General features: G+C 44.8%; 1 protein-coding gene across 1 annotated transcript; it reads left to right on the forward strand.

Moving 5' to 3' along the window:
* Positions 1-549: 549 nt before the first annotated feature.
* On the forward strand, positions 550-18114 carry Pcp4l1 (Purkinje cell protein 4 like 1). The gene is made up of 3 exons (XM_027419029.2): positions 550-706; positions 15886-15940; positions 16956-18114. The coding sequence occupies exons 1-3, from the start codon at positions 689-691 to the stop codon at positions 17096-17098; spliced, it is 216 nt and encodes a 71-aa protein (XP_027274830.1). The 5' UTR covers positions 550-688; the 3' UTR covers positions 17099-18114.
* Positions 18115-18747: the final 633 nt, after the last annotated feature.

Consider the following 18747-nt stretch of genomic DNA (forward strand, 5'->3'; position numbering starts at 1 on the left):
CGTGCTTCTAAATCTGACTATTTTAATACAAGCCACCCCCCCACCCCTGGGAGTTTATCTCATGGCTGTGCTGATAGGATCTGTGGTTAGTTTGTGTTTATGACGAGATACATGTGGCCCCTGGGCAGGACAGACCATTAGAAGATGTAAAAAGTGACATTTAGTGAAGTGACAATGCTGTTGCCTGGTAAGAACAACCTGAGGTGTTCTTGGGGTCATTCTAGACAGCAGCTGAATTTGACTAGCCTTAATTAGGGCCTCTGCAGAGTAAGAGTGGGGTCCTCAGTGGGGACTCTGTGTGTAAGAGTGCCTCCAGCCTCCTAAGCTGTCAGAGCAAACTGGTCCTAGCTAGCAATTTAGCCATCCTAGCTGCCTCCTAATACAGAGAGGAACCTTGCTTCCGGGATGATTATTTATAATATCCAGAGGCAGCCACCTGGGTGTACACAGAGACCAGCTGTTTCTAACCCAGAGCCCCAAGGGGGAGAATCTCGGTCTCCCTGCAGGCTAAGGACCAGTCTGTTTTCTTCCTCTTGAAAAAAAAAAAAAAAAAAAAAAAAAAAAAAAGCTATGATACAAGCGGAAGTGTTGCCCAAAGCTCTGGAGCTCCAGGGAGACTCTGAATGGCTTCACTTCTCTACCCCATGGATCTCATCTTTCAAGTTGATGTGCCCAGGCCAGGAAAGTCATGTATCCTGAATCTTATGTAAGTTTCACCTCCCCCAGCTGCTTATTTTCTTGCTTCAGAGACACTGCACAAAATGAGAAGATTTGGGGTGTCTTTAAGAGATTCCATTTCAGCTGAGGAACGACTAGAGGTGGGGGCCTCTGGACCAGGGCATCTGGGAGTGTAAGGGCTCTGGCAGGGCTGCTAAACAGGACTGCTAGCTCTGCCTTCCCTTGGTGGCTCTCTGCTGTCACTCAGTACTGCAGCAGAGCATTTCCCTGGGTCTACATGCTCTGGTGCCGAGGAGCTGCAGGGACTCATCGCCAGCTTGCCTGTGTTCACAGCTGGAGGCAGGGCTTGATTGCTGTGAATCACACAGTCTGTCTCCTGTGGTTTAATAACTTTCCCCTGGTTCCTGCGATGCTTGGATATGGGAAATACACCCAGTCCCCAAGGGCCCCTTCCTACAATCCCTTTTTTATGCAGTATAGATGGCTGCACAAAGCAGAACTGCAGGGTTTTGCACTTTGCATTTCTCATCTGTGAGAAACTTAATTGGAAGAATCCTTTGGTCCAGCAGTCACTCTGCTGAAATGGGAGTCACGGATTACTGGTGACAGTCCCCACAGTTTCTTTCCTGAGTTTTAGCTGGCAGGGGACAGAACAAGGAGCAGATCATCTAGATCATTAGGAGAGAACTTAAAACTGCTGCTCTCTCCTTTATCATCCTTTTGATGTGTTCTTACCTAGTGGAAACAAGATACTGCTCTTTAGGGACCCCACCCCAGCCTTGTACATCTATCTGCCCACAAACGATATTCAGTCAGAGCGATGGAGTTCTATTGTGTCTTCTGTGAGCCAGCTATTAGAGAACTTGACATCCAAGTCTCTCTCTCTCTCTCTCACCACACCACACATTAATGGTTTGTTAATATTATGGTTAAGTTGAACATACAACATAGGACTGTCTACTTATTATTCGAATGTCTTCTAGCTCTGAAAATCTGCTTTTCAAAACAGGGAAGTCAGAATTTGTTTTGCAACTTTTTTGTTCATCCATTATTTGCTCACCCATCTAAGTTGCTGGCTTTTGCTGCTTGAATAAGATTTTCTGGTTGGTAAGAAATTGATGGTTCTGTCATCGTCTTTTCGGGGGGGTATAAAAATGACTCATTCTCCCAAATGGAAGCCACGATCTCATGGAATGTCACGTTTCTGTGGGGCAGGTGACCATAGGGAGTGTGGTGGGTGGATCTGATGCATTATTCCTCCCTGTCTGTGGAGGGGCCTAGCTGGTGGACATGATGGAGACTGTAACACTAGTTAATGGGAAGAAGACAAATCAACAGGTGTCTTTTCAAAGTGTTGATTCTGTGAGTGCTGTTGATTCTGTGAGTGCTTACCGCTTTTTTACCTTCTACTTTGCTAGATTTCCAAGTTGTTTTTCCTAAGTCTAGTTCATCATAGAAAAATTAAACTTTGTTTTACAAGAATTCTCCAAGGTAGAAAGTCAGGTATATCTTTAAGCAGGAAAACCCCCAAAGGAGATATCAAGACATTTTAGTGGTAGAGTTTTAGATTTGCTGAAGCACTCTAAAAATCATCTGGTTCAGTTTGTACAGTACTAAAAGGCTCAGGCACAGTGCTGCCGCTGTCTCTTTCTAAATGAATTTTCTTCAGGACTCTTTCAACTCATTACTCCATTGAATACAGAGGAATCTCATTTATATGTATATTTTTTAAAAAATATGGCACAGGAGATTGAATCCAGAGCAGGTACTTTATCACTGTCTTTTCCATTTGAATTTTTATTTTTAATTAATTAATGGAGACATATGCTTGTACTTTGATGTCCTCATGTTACTGGCCTTTGCCTCCCAAATGGTGAGATTACAGGCACTCACCATCATACCCAGCTCCTTTTGTATATTCTTTTGAGACAGGTTCATATCAAGTTGCCCATACTTGCCTTAAACGTGCAGTTCTCGTACTTTTACTCCTCCTCCCACTTTTCCTCAGTGTCTGACACAGGATCCCAGTATGTAACTCAGGCTGATCTGGAACTCTCTATCCTCTTTCTCTGACTCCCAAGCATTGAGATCACAGATATGTGTAACCATGTCCCCCACCTGTAGCATTCTCTCTCTCTCTCTCTCTCTCTCTCTCTCTCTCTCTCTCTCTCTCTCTCTGTGTGTGTGTGTGTGTGTGTGTGTGTGTGTGTGTGAGTGTGTGTGTGTGTGTGTGTGTGTCTTTCTGTCTCTCTTGTCTTAAGGGAAAGTCTACTATAGCCCAGGCTAGCCTCAAACTCACTGGATGACCAAGGATGACCTTGAACTCCTGATCTTCCTGCCTCCACCTCCCTAGTACTAGGATATACCACCATTCTAGGTTTTATGCAGCCCTGGAAACCAAACCCAGGGCTTCATGCATGCTAGGCAAGCCCTCTGCCTACTGAGCTACATTCCCAGGCCCTATCTGTAACTTTTTTTTTTTTTTTTTATAGAGACAGGGTTTCTCTGTGTAACAGTTCTAGCTGTCCTGGAACTTGCTCTGGAGACCAGGCTGGCCTCAAACTCACAGAGATCCACCTGCCTCTGCCTCCCAAGTGCTGCCATCAAAGGTGCGCACCCACCACCACCGGGATTAATTTCTAATGAATATATTATAAATACTTTTTATAAGCAACATAAACAGTGTGATCTATCTAATAAAGTCTGAGTAAGAAGATAGACATTTTAGAGACCTACAAGACCTAGCTATTTACCAACAGGGTACATTTTGGTAGACTACTGTTTCCAAAAACTAGGTGGACGGCTCCTGAAGAACGAACCATGTTGAGGTTGCACTCCCACGACCACATGCACTACTCACATGTATGCACATCTCTGCCCCATGCATAGTGCGCGCGCGCACACACACACACACACACACACACACACACACACACACACACACAGACGCTAAATCAGACACAGGCATCACAACCACTTTGTGATGGTACACATCTGTAATCCTAGTATACAGGCGGCGGGAGCCGGCGGATAGAGAGTTTGAGGTCCCCTGGGCTATGTAGCCAGTTCAAGGCCAGTCTCAGTTATGAAGGGAGATCCTTCATCAAAAAATAAATGAATAAACACAAAAAGGCGAAGGCTGTCTGTAGCTCAGTTGGTGGATTGCTTGCTTAGCAAAACCCTCAGTTTGGTCTCCAGTACCACATAAAACAGGATCCTGTAATCCTAGCACTCAGGAGTTAGAGGAAGGGAAGTCAGAAGTTGGAAAAGATCCTCCCCAGGTAGTGAGTTTAAAGCCTGGCTGTGTTATATGAGAATTTATGGAGAGGGAGACAGAGAATATGAGAATGAGGAAGAGTAAACAAATAAAATAACGAATGCCCTTCCTCTTTTTTTGTACAAAATCTGCATTCCTCCAAAGTGTCTTTAAATAAATACCTAGAAGCCCAGACTTTATGTCTAGGTATGGTGGTGTGTACCCATAGTCCTAAAACTTAGGAGGCGATAGCAAGAAGATCAGGAGTTCAGTGCATATAGAGTTCAAAACCAGCCTGAGCTACATGCGACCCTGTCTCAAAACACTGAAACAATACAAAAACCTAAAACAGCAACAAAAAAAACAAACAATGAACTTAGACCTTGTGATCTTCTCACAATGGCCTAGAGCTCATTGACTCAGACTAGCCTCAAACTCAGAAATCCTCCTGGCTCAGCCTCCTGATGGAGTGAGCTCCCACAGTGGTGAGCTACCTTCATCAACTCTGGATTTAATTTCTGCTTCCCACTGGGTGGCTCCTGGAGGCTTTCTCACCTGGTTCCCAACCTCCAACCAGGGAAAGCAGTGCCATTTACCATTCTATTGTGCCCAGTGCAGCCTCCCTCCCACACAAAGCCCTCCAGCTGAGTGTTTGCTTTGTAGGCTGTGGGGGGATTAATGCGTTTATTTTAGAACATTAACACCACGGGTGGGATGCACATTGAAGATTATAGTAATAAATGAAGCTTTGGCTTTACTCTCTCTCTCTCCCCATCCCCTAGTCCTCAGTATGGGGTAAAGGCACAGCTCCAAGCTGTGTGCAGAGTGCCACAAATAACCACTCATTAAACTGTGGCAGCCCAGGCTGAGAGGAATGGGCAGGGGCTGTTGACTCACAGCATACCACGAGTTGGCATGGGCAAGGGACTCTGCCCCTGACTCTAGTGGGGGGTACTGCTATTCCAGGAAACAGTGGGGTGGCTAAGGGGAGAGATACAAACCAGGGTACTATTCCAGGAAACAGGGTGGGGTAACTAAAAGGGGAGAGAGGGACAAACCAGGGGACTGGGACTGTTTAGGGTAAGAGGCATCTGAGATGTCAGGAGTCTGGCCTCTATTTTCTGTATTAGGAGAGGCATGTGCTTATGGAGAAACTAGAGTAAAGGTTCCTAGTTCTTTTTCTGTTATTATCTTGAGGGTGACCTTGAGCAAGTCTTTCTGAAGCTGCTGGAGGACTGCAGCTGGTTGCTGCACTGAAAGAGTTGAAACAGTTCCAACAGTTCTCCAAAAACAGCAGTCCAGGGTTGAACAGGGGCACGGGATCCCAAGGCTTCTTCTGTAAGGGCCTTTAGCAGTGACTTTCATCTAACACTGGGAGAGAGACCCCTTCAGCACTCAATAGAAACACCCCCATGGAGGGCAGGAACAAAGTCTACCACCTGGAAAAACATCCATTAACTGGTGCCCCCTTTAAAATAGCCACTAATTTGTGTTCTCCTTTAGTTCCTGAAAATGGAGTTTGTGAAGTCTCCAATTCGTGACAATACAGAGACAAAAGGTGGGGGCTCATCATTTAGAATATTTTGGCTTCAAGCTCTTTTTAGGTTTCTCTGCCCTGGTCTACAGAGGCAGAACCGTGGGTATCCGTGGCTGTCCATCAAAGCTAAATGACTGAGAAAGCACTATAGTTGGTGTTTTCATCTGCACAGCACCCAAGTCATGTCATATAAATGCAGGGTGCAGCTGGCCCAGGTACAATGATCCGATTATTGCTGCTATTAACCATCTGTGATCCCTCTTTACAGAGACCCAGACTGTGAAGAGTATGGAGAAAGTCAAATAGTTTACCCTTCCCAAAACTGATTTTTTTAACTTGCTGCTTGAAAAGGGGGCGGGGGCTACACTCTCTTCCTCTTCTGGTGGTGATGGTTGCTGTGGTAACACCGCTACAGAGAAAATCGGCAAAGGAAGAAAATGAACAAGGGACTGGGGCAGGGTGTGCTGGTTCCGTATAACACTGAGTTTTGGGGTACCTACTCCCCAATAGTGACAGCTGGGAAGGAGCAGCTAGGTTGCTGCTGCTTCAGGGACTGCCTTGGGGTGCTTTGCCAAGACACTGCTGACTCATATAATTATTTTTGGATTTTAGTTTTTTTCTTCTTTCTGTGTTTTGTTTCTTTTTTTATTTTTAAGAGAGGGTTTCATTTTATAGCTCGTATTGACCTCAAACTCATGATCTTCTTGACTCAACCTCCCCAGAGCTGAGATCACAGGCATGCTGTACCATCCTTGGCACAATTATCTTTGAGTTTGTTTTTGTTCTTGGTTTTTAAATGTTTCTGGGGGTGGGGGTATCCTGGGAATTGACAGCTAGTGGTCTTCTTCTTCTTCTTCTTCTTCTTCTTCTTCTTCTTCTTCTTCTTCTTCTTCTTCTTCTTCTTCTTCTTCTTCTCTTTAAGAAGGGTCTTTCTATTATGTGGCTTTGGCTGTCCTGGAACTTGCTATATAGACCAGATTGGCCTCGAGCTCACAGAGGTCTGTCTGACTAACTCTGCCTCCTGAGTGCTGGGATTAAAAGCGTGCTCCCGGCAGCCAGCGGTAGCAATACTCTCATCCACTAAGCAATCTCTCCAGCCTCCCTCACATCTTTAAGCTTTATTTTCATGTGGATGTAATGATTTTGCTTGAGTGTGTGCAAGCGACCCGTGAGCTTGCCTGGTACCTGAGGAAGCCGGAAGAAGGCACTAGATCCCCCCCCCCGCCCCCCAACTGGAGTTAGAGTTAAAGATGGTTGTGAACTCCACCATGTGAGTTCTGGGAACTGAGCTTGGTCCCCTGGTACAGCAGCAAGTGCTCCTAACTACTTAGTCATTGCTCTAGCTTTAACAAGAAATTTGCAAAAAATTTGTTTTAAAAACTATTCTATGGTGAATCATGCCTGCAATCCCAGCACTTAAAAGGTTAAGGAGGATTGCCATAAGTTTGATATAAGCCAGGGCCACATAGTGAATTCTAGGTCAGCTTGAGCTATACAGTATAAGACTATCAAAAAACTAAACTAAACTAAACAACAACCCCAAACCACCCCCCAATCTTTTGAATATAAGTTCTTTATCAGATATGTGAATTGTAAATATTTTCTTTCTGCCTGTAGGTTGTCCTCTTCTTCACTGAGGAAAAATTCAGTTTATAATCTTTTTCTGAGTTTTGCTTTAGGTATATCTAAGAATTTTTTTTTTTTTGTATCCTAAGGTTACAAAAACTTTCCCCTATGCTTTATTCTAAAAATTTACATTTAATTGTAGCTGTCTTATTGAGGCAGAATTTCTTTCTTTTCATTTTTTCAGGATAGAGTTTCTCTATGGAACAGCCCTGACTGTCCTGGAACTCCCTCTGTAGACCAGGCTGGCCTCAAATTCGGAGATCCACCTGCCTCTGCCTCCTGGATGCTGGGATAAAAGGCATGCGCCACAACACTCGGCTTTGAGAGGGGATTCCTATATAGTGCTGGTAGGCCTGCAGTGCTGTGAGACCGAGATCTCAAACTTGCATCAGTCTCCCTGCCTCTGCTTCTCGAAAGTTTAGGTTTTGTGTCTACTTGTAGTTAGTTTTCTGTAAGGTACAAGGTATAGTTTGAGGTGGGCTTCTTTTACTTGGTTTTGCAAATGACTGTTCAATCGTTTGTTGAAAGAAGATTCCTCCTCTCCTTCCTGCCCCAGAGTCCCTCTTCTGCTTTCATGTGACATGCCTTCCATCATTTTCTCCTGTTTCTTGACATCTCTTCCTCCCCTTCATGGCCCCCTTTCTATTTTCATCTTGCTCGTGCACCCAGGACACCCTCCCCTCCCGCCCAGAGTCTGCATGTGAGAGGACACCTGCTGTTTGTCTTTCTGAGTCTGGTTTATTTCTCTTACCATCATGATCTCCCTATCCTTTTAACATTATTGCTTCTAAGACCTTGTTCCAGGCCCACCCTGGTTCTTTTCATTCTAACAGTGCTCGGAAAAAGGAATTCACGTCAAGAGAGAGAGAGAAAGGGGTTTGAGAATAAAAGGAACTGATTGTCCTGACTCCTAGAAAAGAGAGAGGGGATGGGACTGGGAGCTCAAACAGACAGGACCTCATCAGGATGCTGATGAAAGTTCTAGGAAGGTGGAGATGGGAAGTGTGTGACATTTTCCTGTACTGGAACTGGAAGAACTAAACAGGGTAGATAACTTATTGGAGGGAAATACTAGAGAAAGGGAAGATGGTCCCGATCTGCATCTTAAAGCCTAAAGGAAAAAGTTCTCTAACCCAGCAGGCCTTTTGTTTTCATCACCACCCCACCCACCCCCAAAATTGGGAGAGGAAAGTACACAACTTTGAGCTACAGAGAAAACAAAAGTATACTCTTAGGGAATTGGCACATACTGCCAAGATGATGGAATGGAACATTGTTGGAATACATCGGGCCCAGAGGAGAGAGAGAAGGAAAGGACTACAAGAAGGTAGGCAAGGAGAGAGACTAGGGCTCTCTAGGGAAAGCAAGAGTTGATGGGCTTCACAGTTGCTAATTAGTGTTTGGTACTGAGAAGTGCGAAACAATTAGTCCTGTGTGGGCAATGACATTGAACTGAGCCAAGCTCCAAGCTCACTAGAACTGGAATAATGGTTTTGAATGTTAGCAAGGGAGTCATTTGCTATGGAAACGAGTGGGATGATCTTGCACATGTAATTCTCAGACTCTGAAGGGCCAGGATCTGGCCCTGTGAGTGAAGACTATGTATGACGAGTCCCCAGAGCACAGTTTGGTGTGTCAGGAGGCCCTCGGAGCAAGCACCAGGAAGCAAGCCAGATGGTCAGACCACAAACAGCAGGAATCTGAGTGAGCATTCGTGATTTGGGATAAAGTCCTCACAGAGCATGTAAGATTGCACTATAATAAGAAGGCACGTTCCAGCTCCCCAGTGTTCCCTGTGGAGTATATGTGAAGAAGGTGTTTTGGATGTGGATTGTAAAGCTAGAGTTTGGATTCAGCTGCTTAAATGTAGGTAGAGAATTAAGTCATGATTCCTGAGATCTTTCCTTCCTACCTGGGGATTGCCGTGCTGTATGGGATAACTTGTCCAGTCACTCGATTCACGTTAGCGTTCTCCCTCAAGTTCAAGTGAGTGGACGTGAGTGCATACACATGTACTCTTTAGTTGTGAACTAAGTATCACGTAACATAGTGTGTTCTAGAGCCTGGACTCTAGCTGGGCAGTGGTCATGCACACCTTTAATCTCAGCACTCAGGGAGGCAGAGGCAGGAGGATTTCTATGAGTTTGAGGCCAGCCTGGTCTACAAAACAAGTTCTAGGACATCCAGAGCTGTTACGCAGAGAAACTCTGTCTTGAAAAACAAAAACCAATCAACCAAACAAAAAAGAGCCTGGACTCTAAAGTTAGACTGTCTTTCTGGCTTTAAATCCTGACCTTGTGATTTAACTCTATGATCTTAGGCCAAAAAAATTAATCACTCTTGACCTCAGTTCCTGGTTTGAAAAATGAGAATAACAATACCTATTTTATGGAGCTATTAGAACAACTCGGCATGTTGGTGTTTTTAATGTGCATACAAAAGTAACAGATTAATAGTACTATCTATGTGATAATAAATAACAGAGTAAGGTGACATTCCCAAGTCTTTGGTTTCTGTCAGTTCTCCTAGTTGGATCCTGTCGGGAGAAGAAAGGCTTTGCTGAAAAGTATTTTACCATTGCTATTTCTGACCAGAAAGGAGCAGAAGCACTGAGAGGTTTGAGATCCACACTTTCCTAGATTGAGGGGCTAAGAAGAGGCTGGGCAATGAAGATCTGTTACAGCTCTTGAGCTGTCCTTGCTCCTTTGGAGATATGAGTGTTTGTAAGGTGTTCTCTTATAGAGCCCGGATGAACTTGAATTATGGAGTCTGACACCTGCCCATACATGAACCAGACCACCCTGATTTATCTATAACCAATGACTTTCTAGAAAACAATCAGAGCATTGAGGCAGAGGACAGGGACCATTGGGAAAACTGAGTATCGTATAGAGGCTAGTCCAACTGTTCCTACCCCCAACAAATCACAAACAGCTAAATCTAGAAGTGCAGTGCCCAGGGTGGCTATTTTGAGAACTGGCTAGAAAGAATGGAGTGGGGAGGGGCAGGAAGAAGAGGGGAGGGGCACCTTTCAACAGATGGGGTGAGGGAGATTTCACGGTGTGTTGTGAGCAATGAGGACCTTACAGTGCTCCTTTCTGGCCTCTCCAGTGGAAACTCTCGATCTTAGGTTATGACCTTTCATAAATATAACCCAAATGGAGCTGGGAGCCCCTGGGAAGCCAGATCACAGCCACTGCTCTATTCCGAGGTCAGGCCAGACTCAGGAAAGAGGGAAGATGGCAGCCTGTGTGGTTCAGCCCTGACACATAGCTTGCTTAGGGAAGTTTACAGCTCAAGATCAGCTGCCATGAGAAGAAAGCAGCCTGTGTTAACTATTTTTCTAGTGTTGTGATAAAACACCTTGACCAAGGCTACATGCAGAAGAAAGTTTGTTTGGGCTTACAGTTTCAGAGGTTTAGAGTCTGTGACAGTGGAGTGGAGGCAGCAGGTGTTAGGAATTGAATGCTGAAAGCAGAGGCTGAGGGCCCACATTTTAAATCAGGGACATAAACAAGAGGGAATGCTGTTAAGTCTTTAAACGCTCAAGATCAGCCTGCTTCCAGTGACATACTTCCCTATGGGCCACACTTCTTGAGTCTCCCCAGACAGTGTCACCCTCTGGGGACTGTATGGTTTGAATGAGAAGGGCCCCAGAAAGGGTTCTGAGTTGGTGGAACTGTTTGGACTGGACTAGGAGGTGTGGTCTGGGGGAAGTTTGTCACTGGGGATGGCTTTGAGGTTTCCTAGTGTCTCTGGCTCCTGCATGTGATTTGGTTCGAGACGCGAACCCTCTGCTGGTCCTGCTGCCAAGGCTTCACCCTGTCATCATGGATTCTAATACTCTGGAACCATAAGCTCTATTAAATGCCTTCTGTTATAACTTGCCTTAGTCACAGTGTCTAATCACAGCAATAAAAATGTAACAAATATGGCGTCATAGTTAGGGTTTCTACTGGTGTGTGATAAAGCACAGATTTAGTTAGGGTTTCTATTGTTGTGAAGAGACACCATGACCATAGGTGGCATTCTTATAAAGGAAAGCATTTAATTGAGGTGGCTTCCTTGCAGTATTAGAGGTTTAGTTCATCACCATGGCGAGGAGCGTGGCTGCTGGGAGTATGTCGACAAGCAGACAGACACGGTGCTGGAGAATTTTACATCTTGATCCAAAGGCAACAGGAGGTGAACTATCTCACTGTGTGTACGAGACCTCAAAGCCCGCCTCCACAGTGACCACTTCCTCTAACGAGGCCACACCCACTCCAACAACGTCATACCTCCCAATAGTGCCACTCCCTTTGGGGGCCGTTTTTTTTTTTCAAACTGCCGCAAGCACCATGATCAAAACTGACTTCAGCAGGAAAGGGTTTATTTCATATGACATCTTGTAGTCCATCATCCAGAGAAGTCAGGGCAGGAACCTGGAAGCAGGAGCTGATACATAGGCCATGGAGGGATGCAGCTTACTGACTTGTTCCTCATGACTTGTTCAGCTTGTTTTCTTACAGTACCCAGGACCATCGGCCCAGCATAGTACTGCCCACAGTGAACTGGGGCCTCTCACATGAAGGAATTTACCACAGACTTCCCCAGCTAATCCTGTGGGGACATTTTTTTATTTGAGGTTCCCTCATCTAAAAGGATTCTACCTTGCCAGGCAGTGGTAGCACACACCTTTAATCCCAGTGCTTGGGAGGCAGAGGCAGGTGGATCTGAGTTCAAGGCCAGCCTAGTCTACAGAGCAAATATAGCAAAGCATGCTATATTTTGAAGGCTATCTTGAACTCTTCAACCTTCATCTCCCAAGTGCTGGGATTAGAGCCTGTGTTTCCACACTCGGGTCCTCCTAACTTTTTATTAGAATAGTTAACCAGAGTTGAAAGTATACTTCAGTGTGCATCTATGTGCCTGAAATAGTGCAATCATTATTAACATATTAGCACATTGTGTCAGCATATGAAAATATCTGGTCTGTGGAGCCAGGGTTAGTCTTCCTGTGTTCCACAACCGGGTCTACCATTTTTTATTTGTATGACTTGGCCTTGGGCAAGATCTAGAACATTGTTCTAAGGTTTGTTTCTTCACCTATAAAATAGGATGACATCTCAGTGAATTAAATAGGGTAAGTTTCACACACAATAATAGATACTCAGTAATTATTGCTTAGTTATCTGTTTTCTCTCCTCACTCTGCCAGCTAGTTTTATGTCAACTTGAAGCTAGCTACAGTCATTTTGAATGAGGGAGATTCAATTGAGAAAATGCTCCCATCACATTGTCCTGTGGGCAAACCTGTATTATGTATTCTTGATTGGTGTGGGAGGGACTGGATCACTGTGCATGGTGCCACCTCTGGGCTGATGGCCCAGGGTACTATAAGAAGGAAGGCTGGGCACGCCACTAAGCAGCATTCCTCCATGGTTTCTGCCTCGGTGTCTGCCTCCAGGTTTCTGCCTCAAGTTCTTGCCATGACTGTCTTCAGTGATGGACGGTCCTGTAACAATAAATCTTTCCAGCAAACTGCCCAAGTTCCGCCCACGGAGTTAGGGCCCCAAATAACACAAAGAGACTTGTTTTAGGTACAATGCTGCTGGACAATGACTAGGATTTCTAATCTGCTAGCTCAGTCTTAATTATCAACCATAATCATAAGACACTGTCTTCATGGGCTCACATGGTGGCTTCAGACCAGAGAGCAGGAAGAAGAGCAAGAGCAAGAGGATGACTTCCTGTTTGTCCCTGCTTATATATGAGTCTGCCTGCTGTGTCACTTGCTGCCTGGATCACAAGACTTCTTTGTTTTATTTATTTATTTATTTATTTGGTTTTTCGAGGCAGGGTTTCTCTGTGTAGCTTTGGAGCCTATCCTGGCACTCACTCTGGAGACCAGGCTGGCCTCGAACTCACAGAGATATGCCTGCCTCTGCCTCCTGAGTGCTGGGATTAAAGGTGTGCACCACCAACACCAGGCTTACAAGACTTCTTTTTACTACATTTCCCAGAATCCTCCTCGACTCCTAGTCCCACCTGTCTTGCTTTCCTATTGGCCAACAGTACTTTATTTATCAACCAATAAGACAAACATATACACAGAAGGACATCCCCCATCACTGTCATGTGCCACTGTAAGCTGCAATAAACCCTTCTCTCCCCAGGTTGCTTTTTCTCATGGTGTTTATTACAATACAGACCCTAACTAAGACACCTATCCTGAAAGATCGGGGCAGTATCTTGGTTGATTTCACTTTAAATCCATAGCCACTAATCTCACGAGGGCTCTTTCTCACTCTCTGGTAATCCTGCTGTATCACACAATCACTCGCTTTCTTAGATGACTATGTCACTCATTCTCAGCTTTTCTCAAGCCTTTATCATTTCTTGATGTAGTAGGCTTTCATTTGGGCCACCAGGCAGCTCCCAAATCACGACATGGATACTTATTATTAATTATGAGTGTTCAGCCTATCTGATGCTTGTCCCACTAGCTTTTATAACTTAATTTAACCTGTTTCTCTCCATCTGTGTTTTACCTCAAGGCTTTTTACCTTTCTTTCATTCTGTATGTCCTACTCCATGTCTGGCTGCTGGCAGCCTGGCTGACTGGCCCCAGGTGTCTCCCTGTCTTTCTTCCTCCTTCTCTTCTCTTTTCTCATTCTTCTCTCCACCTGCCAGCCCCACCTATCCCTCTACAGCCTAGCTATTGGACATTCAGCTTTTTATTAGATCAATCAGGTGCCTTAGGCAAGAAAGGTAAAACAAATGTAACATATTTGTTTTTACATAATCAAACAAATACAACAAATGTAACGCATCTTTGCCTAGTAAAAGTAATATTCCACGACACCTTGCTCTTAACTCGGATGACCACTGCCCTTCTTGTTTCACTGAGAAAAATAGGAACACTCAGTAGAGATCATCTGTACATTCCCATCACGTCTGCCACCAGTTTGCCTTCATTCCTGTCTGTAAATGCTGCGCTAACACTCTGTCTACAGCCAACCCTTCTGCTTACATATTGTATCTGTTTTTTCTTGCTCATTCATTCGAGATGCCACTCTGGCAATTATCCTTTCTCTCTTCTATCATCAATTTTTCCTTCTCATCAGCATTCAGATCTCCTACTTTAACAAACACCTTTCTGCAGCCTCATATCTGTCCCGAACTGTTGTCCAGTTCTGCTGTCTTTAAAGAGAAAGTTCTTTCACAGAGTTCTCTGTACTCAAGGTTGCACCTGCCAATCTAGCGTGTTAGCACAAAAGTTTTTTTTTGAAGTCTGATACTCTCTGTCACTTGTCACTATGATCCCAGTCTTAATGCCCACTCACCTGCTTAGAATGATGTAAAACCTTCCTAATTCCCCGCCCCATGGTTTACCTCTTTTTTGCCTGTAGTTTAATCTCTGCCAGATAGAACAATCCCTTAAAAACATGATAGAGAGGAGGCAATGTGAGCAGCCTCCTCACACTCCTGCTGCCATGCCTCCTTGTTCATGATGGCAGCGTGGCCTTTCTTAAATCGGAAGCTGAAGCAAACCCTTACTATGAAAAACAGCATATGCTAGAGAGACAGGCATCATGGCACACATGTCTGTCATCCCAGAACTTGGGAGGTGAAGGGCTGGAGGCAGGAGGATTAATTAGTTCAAGGGCTACCCTGTCTGCATAGTGACCCCATGTCAATCAAGCTAGCAAATGACAAAAAAGAAACATCTCCTGTTGGATGATTAATAGATACCCAAAACTTGTTTTTAAACCCAAAACCAAAACCAGAAGACCTCCTGGTCCTCTCTCCCTAAATCCTATGCCATTCGCTGTCTTCTGTGCAGCGGGAAATGAGAACTCCTTTTTTTTCATTTGTCAGGCCAGTTCTCCTCCTCAGGAGCCATCCTTGACTCCCTGTTTACCACAATACCACTTACTTATCCAATTAAAATCACCTTGATCATAGTTTGAAAAGAATTTTCACAACCTCACCACTTGGCTCCCCGCATTCCCACTGTCCTGATTCAAGCTACCATCTTCTCTTGCTTGGGTTTCTGCAGTAATCCCTCCCCTCTCCTCCCAGGCTTTCTGCCTCCTCTTTCATTTGCCTTTTGTGCAAATCAGAGTTCTCCAAGGGTTTTACTTGGACCCCTCTCCCCACCCCCATGTTCTTCAAAGAGGCCAGTCATACTTCCACTTCAGGGGTTTGCCATGGATATCCAGTCTTTACCACCTTACCTCCTTCAGCTTCTTGGTCAAGTGCCACCTTTCAGAGAGACTTTTCCAAGGGTGGTGATATAGTTCAGTGTTAAAGCACTTGTCTAGCATTCTTGAGGCCCTGGATTCACTCCTCAGTACTAAATAGTAATAATAATAATAACAACAACTCCACAGTTGACTCAATGGGCTTTTCCTGACAACTATGTAAAGGCCCGTTCCTCTGTCCTTAACTAGAATTCCATTACTTCCCTAGCTTGCCTTTTCTCTAGTACTTTTTGTCACCTTACAGCACAGTCACCTTGTTTGTCTGAATATCCCTCGAATGAGCTCTGTGAAGGCAGGGTTACCGTATCTGTTTTGTCCTTTACAATTTGGTCTCGTGAATGCTAGGATTACAGGCATTGTCTGTCACACTGGGCTTATTGAATGGATGTTGATGATTTTCATCTGATCTCAAGACCCACTTCTTCCAAAGATTTGGGGAATATGCCTGCTCATGGGAAGCTTGGCTGTGCATAAAAAATCTAAGGCAGTGGAACCTTTAGACTTCCATGTGTATCTCACAGTGTTATTCTTTTCCTCCAGCTCAACACAAAAACACCCCCAGCAACCAACCAGGCATCTGACCCTGAGGAAAAAGGTAAGTGAGGCTGGCCTAGGCTGTTAGCGGAGCTAATGAAGGTAGAAACATGATGCAAGAAGAACTGTAAATCTAGAGGCTCCTAATACCAGATATCAAAGGAATAAGGGGTGTGGGCAAGCGAAACCAGGGAGTACTATAGCTCTAGGTTCTTGCTACTTTTTCCTGAGATGTAATTATGTCAGCATTCTCTTTTGATTTTATCAAGTAAAGTCTTGTATGGCTGGAAAGGACATGTACAGTGATAAGAAGGGGCCAGCAAGATGGCTCAGTGGGAAAAAGTGCTTGTTTGCCAAGCCTGATGGCCTCAGTTCAATCTCCAGGACCCATATGATGGAAGACAAGAAGTGGCATTCACAATTGTCCCCTGACCTTCACACATGAGGCACATACAGATTGGGGGGGGGTGGCAGTGGGAAGTAATATATTTAAAAAGATTTGTTTATTTCAAAAAATTTCTATGTATGTGTATTGGTCTGTATGAGTTTATGTGCACCACATGCATGAAGGTGCCCAAATAGGTCACAGGGCTTCAGAGCCCCTGCAACTGAAATTACAGGTGATTGTGAGCCACCAGATGTGTATGCTGGGACTGTACCCTAGGTCTCCCACAAGAACATTAAGTACTCTTAACCACTGAGCCATTTCTCCAGCCCCACAAAACATTTTTGAGTGATAGAAGAAACTTATCAGATAATCCAAGCCACTGTTCTCCATTAGAAATTGGAGGAAGGAAGTACCCTTTGGGATTTGAATGACAGGATTTAAGAATAAGTGGTGATAGAAGACATTTGTCACTCGACCCAAGAATCAGCAAAACTTCTTGTGATAGCAATGCTAATTCGAAGCCTAGCACCCTAACTTTTAGAATCATCAGTCATCTGTAGTCCTTGAGAAGACTGGGGGACCTGACAGTCTAACTCAAAGTGGACTCAGAGCACTGTGTTTGAGGCTGGGAGGACAGGGCGGTAATTGGTTGGGTTGACTCATCAATGAGTCTCTTAACTGTCCACAGGGAAGGCTGGCAGCATCAAGAAGGCTGAGGAAGAGGAGGAGATTGACATTGACCTGACAGCTCCAGAGACAGAGAAGGCTGCCCTTGCAATTCAGGGCAAGTTCAGGCGATTCCAGAAAAGGAAAAAGGATTCCAGTTCCTGAATGGCCAGCCTTCCCTTCATTCTTCTACTTCCTCTCTGCCCTCCACAGCTCTGGCTCTCATGTGTCTTGTCCCTTTATCCCTCTAGCCTCTCCTAGAGGCAAGCTTAACCTTGATATATTCTCTTCTCAGGCTCTCTTAAGCCGTCACAGTTGTAGAGACACAAGGACACAAGAAGATTTCAGTTGGTAGTCACTAGGCTAAGGGTGGGTCAGTCCCTTGCAGAGAACAAATGACTTCGAGGTTTGACCTCTCTCTATCCCTAATGCTAAGGGCAGGATGGGAGTGCCTTCAGAGTGCAGTGCCTGAGGGTGGGGTGTACGTATTCTCCCAGATGCAGCATTCACACTCCAGGTAACACTTTCTGGTCCTTTGACACCATCCCTTCCATCTCCCACTATTCAGCCACAATGCAGCTGCCCTTTCCCCTGGGCAGACAGAAATCAAGTAGTTTACAGAGTGGTGGTGCATGCCTTTTGCCCCAGAACTTGGAAGACAGAGGCAGGTGGATCTCTGTATGTTCAAGGCCAGCCAGGGCTACACAGAGAGAGACCCTGTCTCAAAAACAACCTGTACCCCCCCCAAAAAAAATCAAGCAGCTTAACGTATTAGTGCATGCTGAGTAGATTTCTTCCAAGGAAAGAAAGCAGGTAGAGGCAAGGAAACTCTTCTTTCATTGTCCAGTCTGAAGTCAGAGGAGCCAGAGATGGCAGAAGGTCTGGAGAAAACTAGGAAACATTTAGGAAGGAAAGAAAAGTAGAAAAGGGCAAGATGTCTGAAGCTACAAGTTATTGTTAAATGCATATTACTCAAGGGGCTCTCTGGCCTTTGCTAATCTGCCTACCTCTTAATCCACCCCCATCTCTAGTTATCCCCAGAGCCACGAGAGCCACGTGACAACCCTATAGTTCTCAGCTACCCCGCTGTGGAGTCAGGGCAAAAATAGCCACTGTATATGTGATTTTAGCATGTTTAGTTATCGTAACAATAATAATAAAAAAAAAGCCTTCAAATGGGACCATTGAACCTCTACTAGTGTTTTTTTCCCCCCTTGGGTTAAACATGAATGTAATCCTAAACTGGCCAGGGAGGGTGGTAAAGAAACTGTACAGATTACATGGTGTCACAGGAAACTCATACAGCCGGAGGAAATTTCAGCCGAAGCTAATCCTGCCTTCCTTCTCCTGACCTTGGCCTCACCTTGATGCACCGCCCGCCCACACCGCTCTGAGGCAGTTGCTGTCACCACCCCCAGGGTGCACCTGCAAGGATAATGTCTTTCTGTGCTCCTGCCAGCTATGAGCACACTTGGTACATTACATGTTTCTGAAAACAAACCTATTCTTCCCTGCTTCTTATCCCCAAATGACTTGTTCTAGACTCCCCTCCTTCTTGGTCTTCCTCCCCGATACTCCCCTCCCCTACTAGTGTTTATAAAGTTAAGAGGCAGTGACTCTGGACACTAAAGAGTACCACTCTTACACTGAGGCTTTTGACCAGAAATCAAATAAAAATAATGACTTTCAAGTGAGCTATCATTGCTGAGAATTGGTCTCTACACATTAAAATGACTCAAGACTGAGCAAAAAAAAAAAAAATCATCTGTGCTTGCCATATTTCTCCTTACATTTTTGTGGGCAGTGATGATTAA

This window comes from Cricetulus griseus, chromosome 5, assembly GCF_003668045.3.
Source record: "Cricetulus griseus strain 17A/GY chromosome 5, alternate assembly CriGri-PICRH-1.0, whole genome shotgun sequence".
In the NCBI taxonomy this organism is placed as follows: Eukaryota; Metazoa; Chordata; class Mammalia; order Rodentia; family Cricetidae; genus Cricetulus; species Cricetulus griseus.

Bases quoted from the DNA above. Each gene is read 5' to 3' on its own strand.
- Pcp4l1 (XM_027419029.2), top strand. The intron at 15,941-16,955 runs GTAAGTGAGGCT...AACTGTCCACAG, and splicing joins ATCTGACCCTGAGGAAAAAG to GGAAGGCTGGCAGCATCAAG.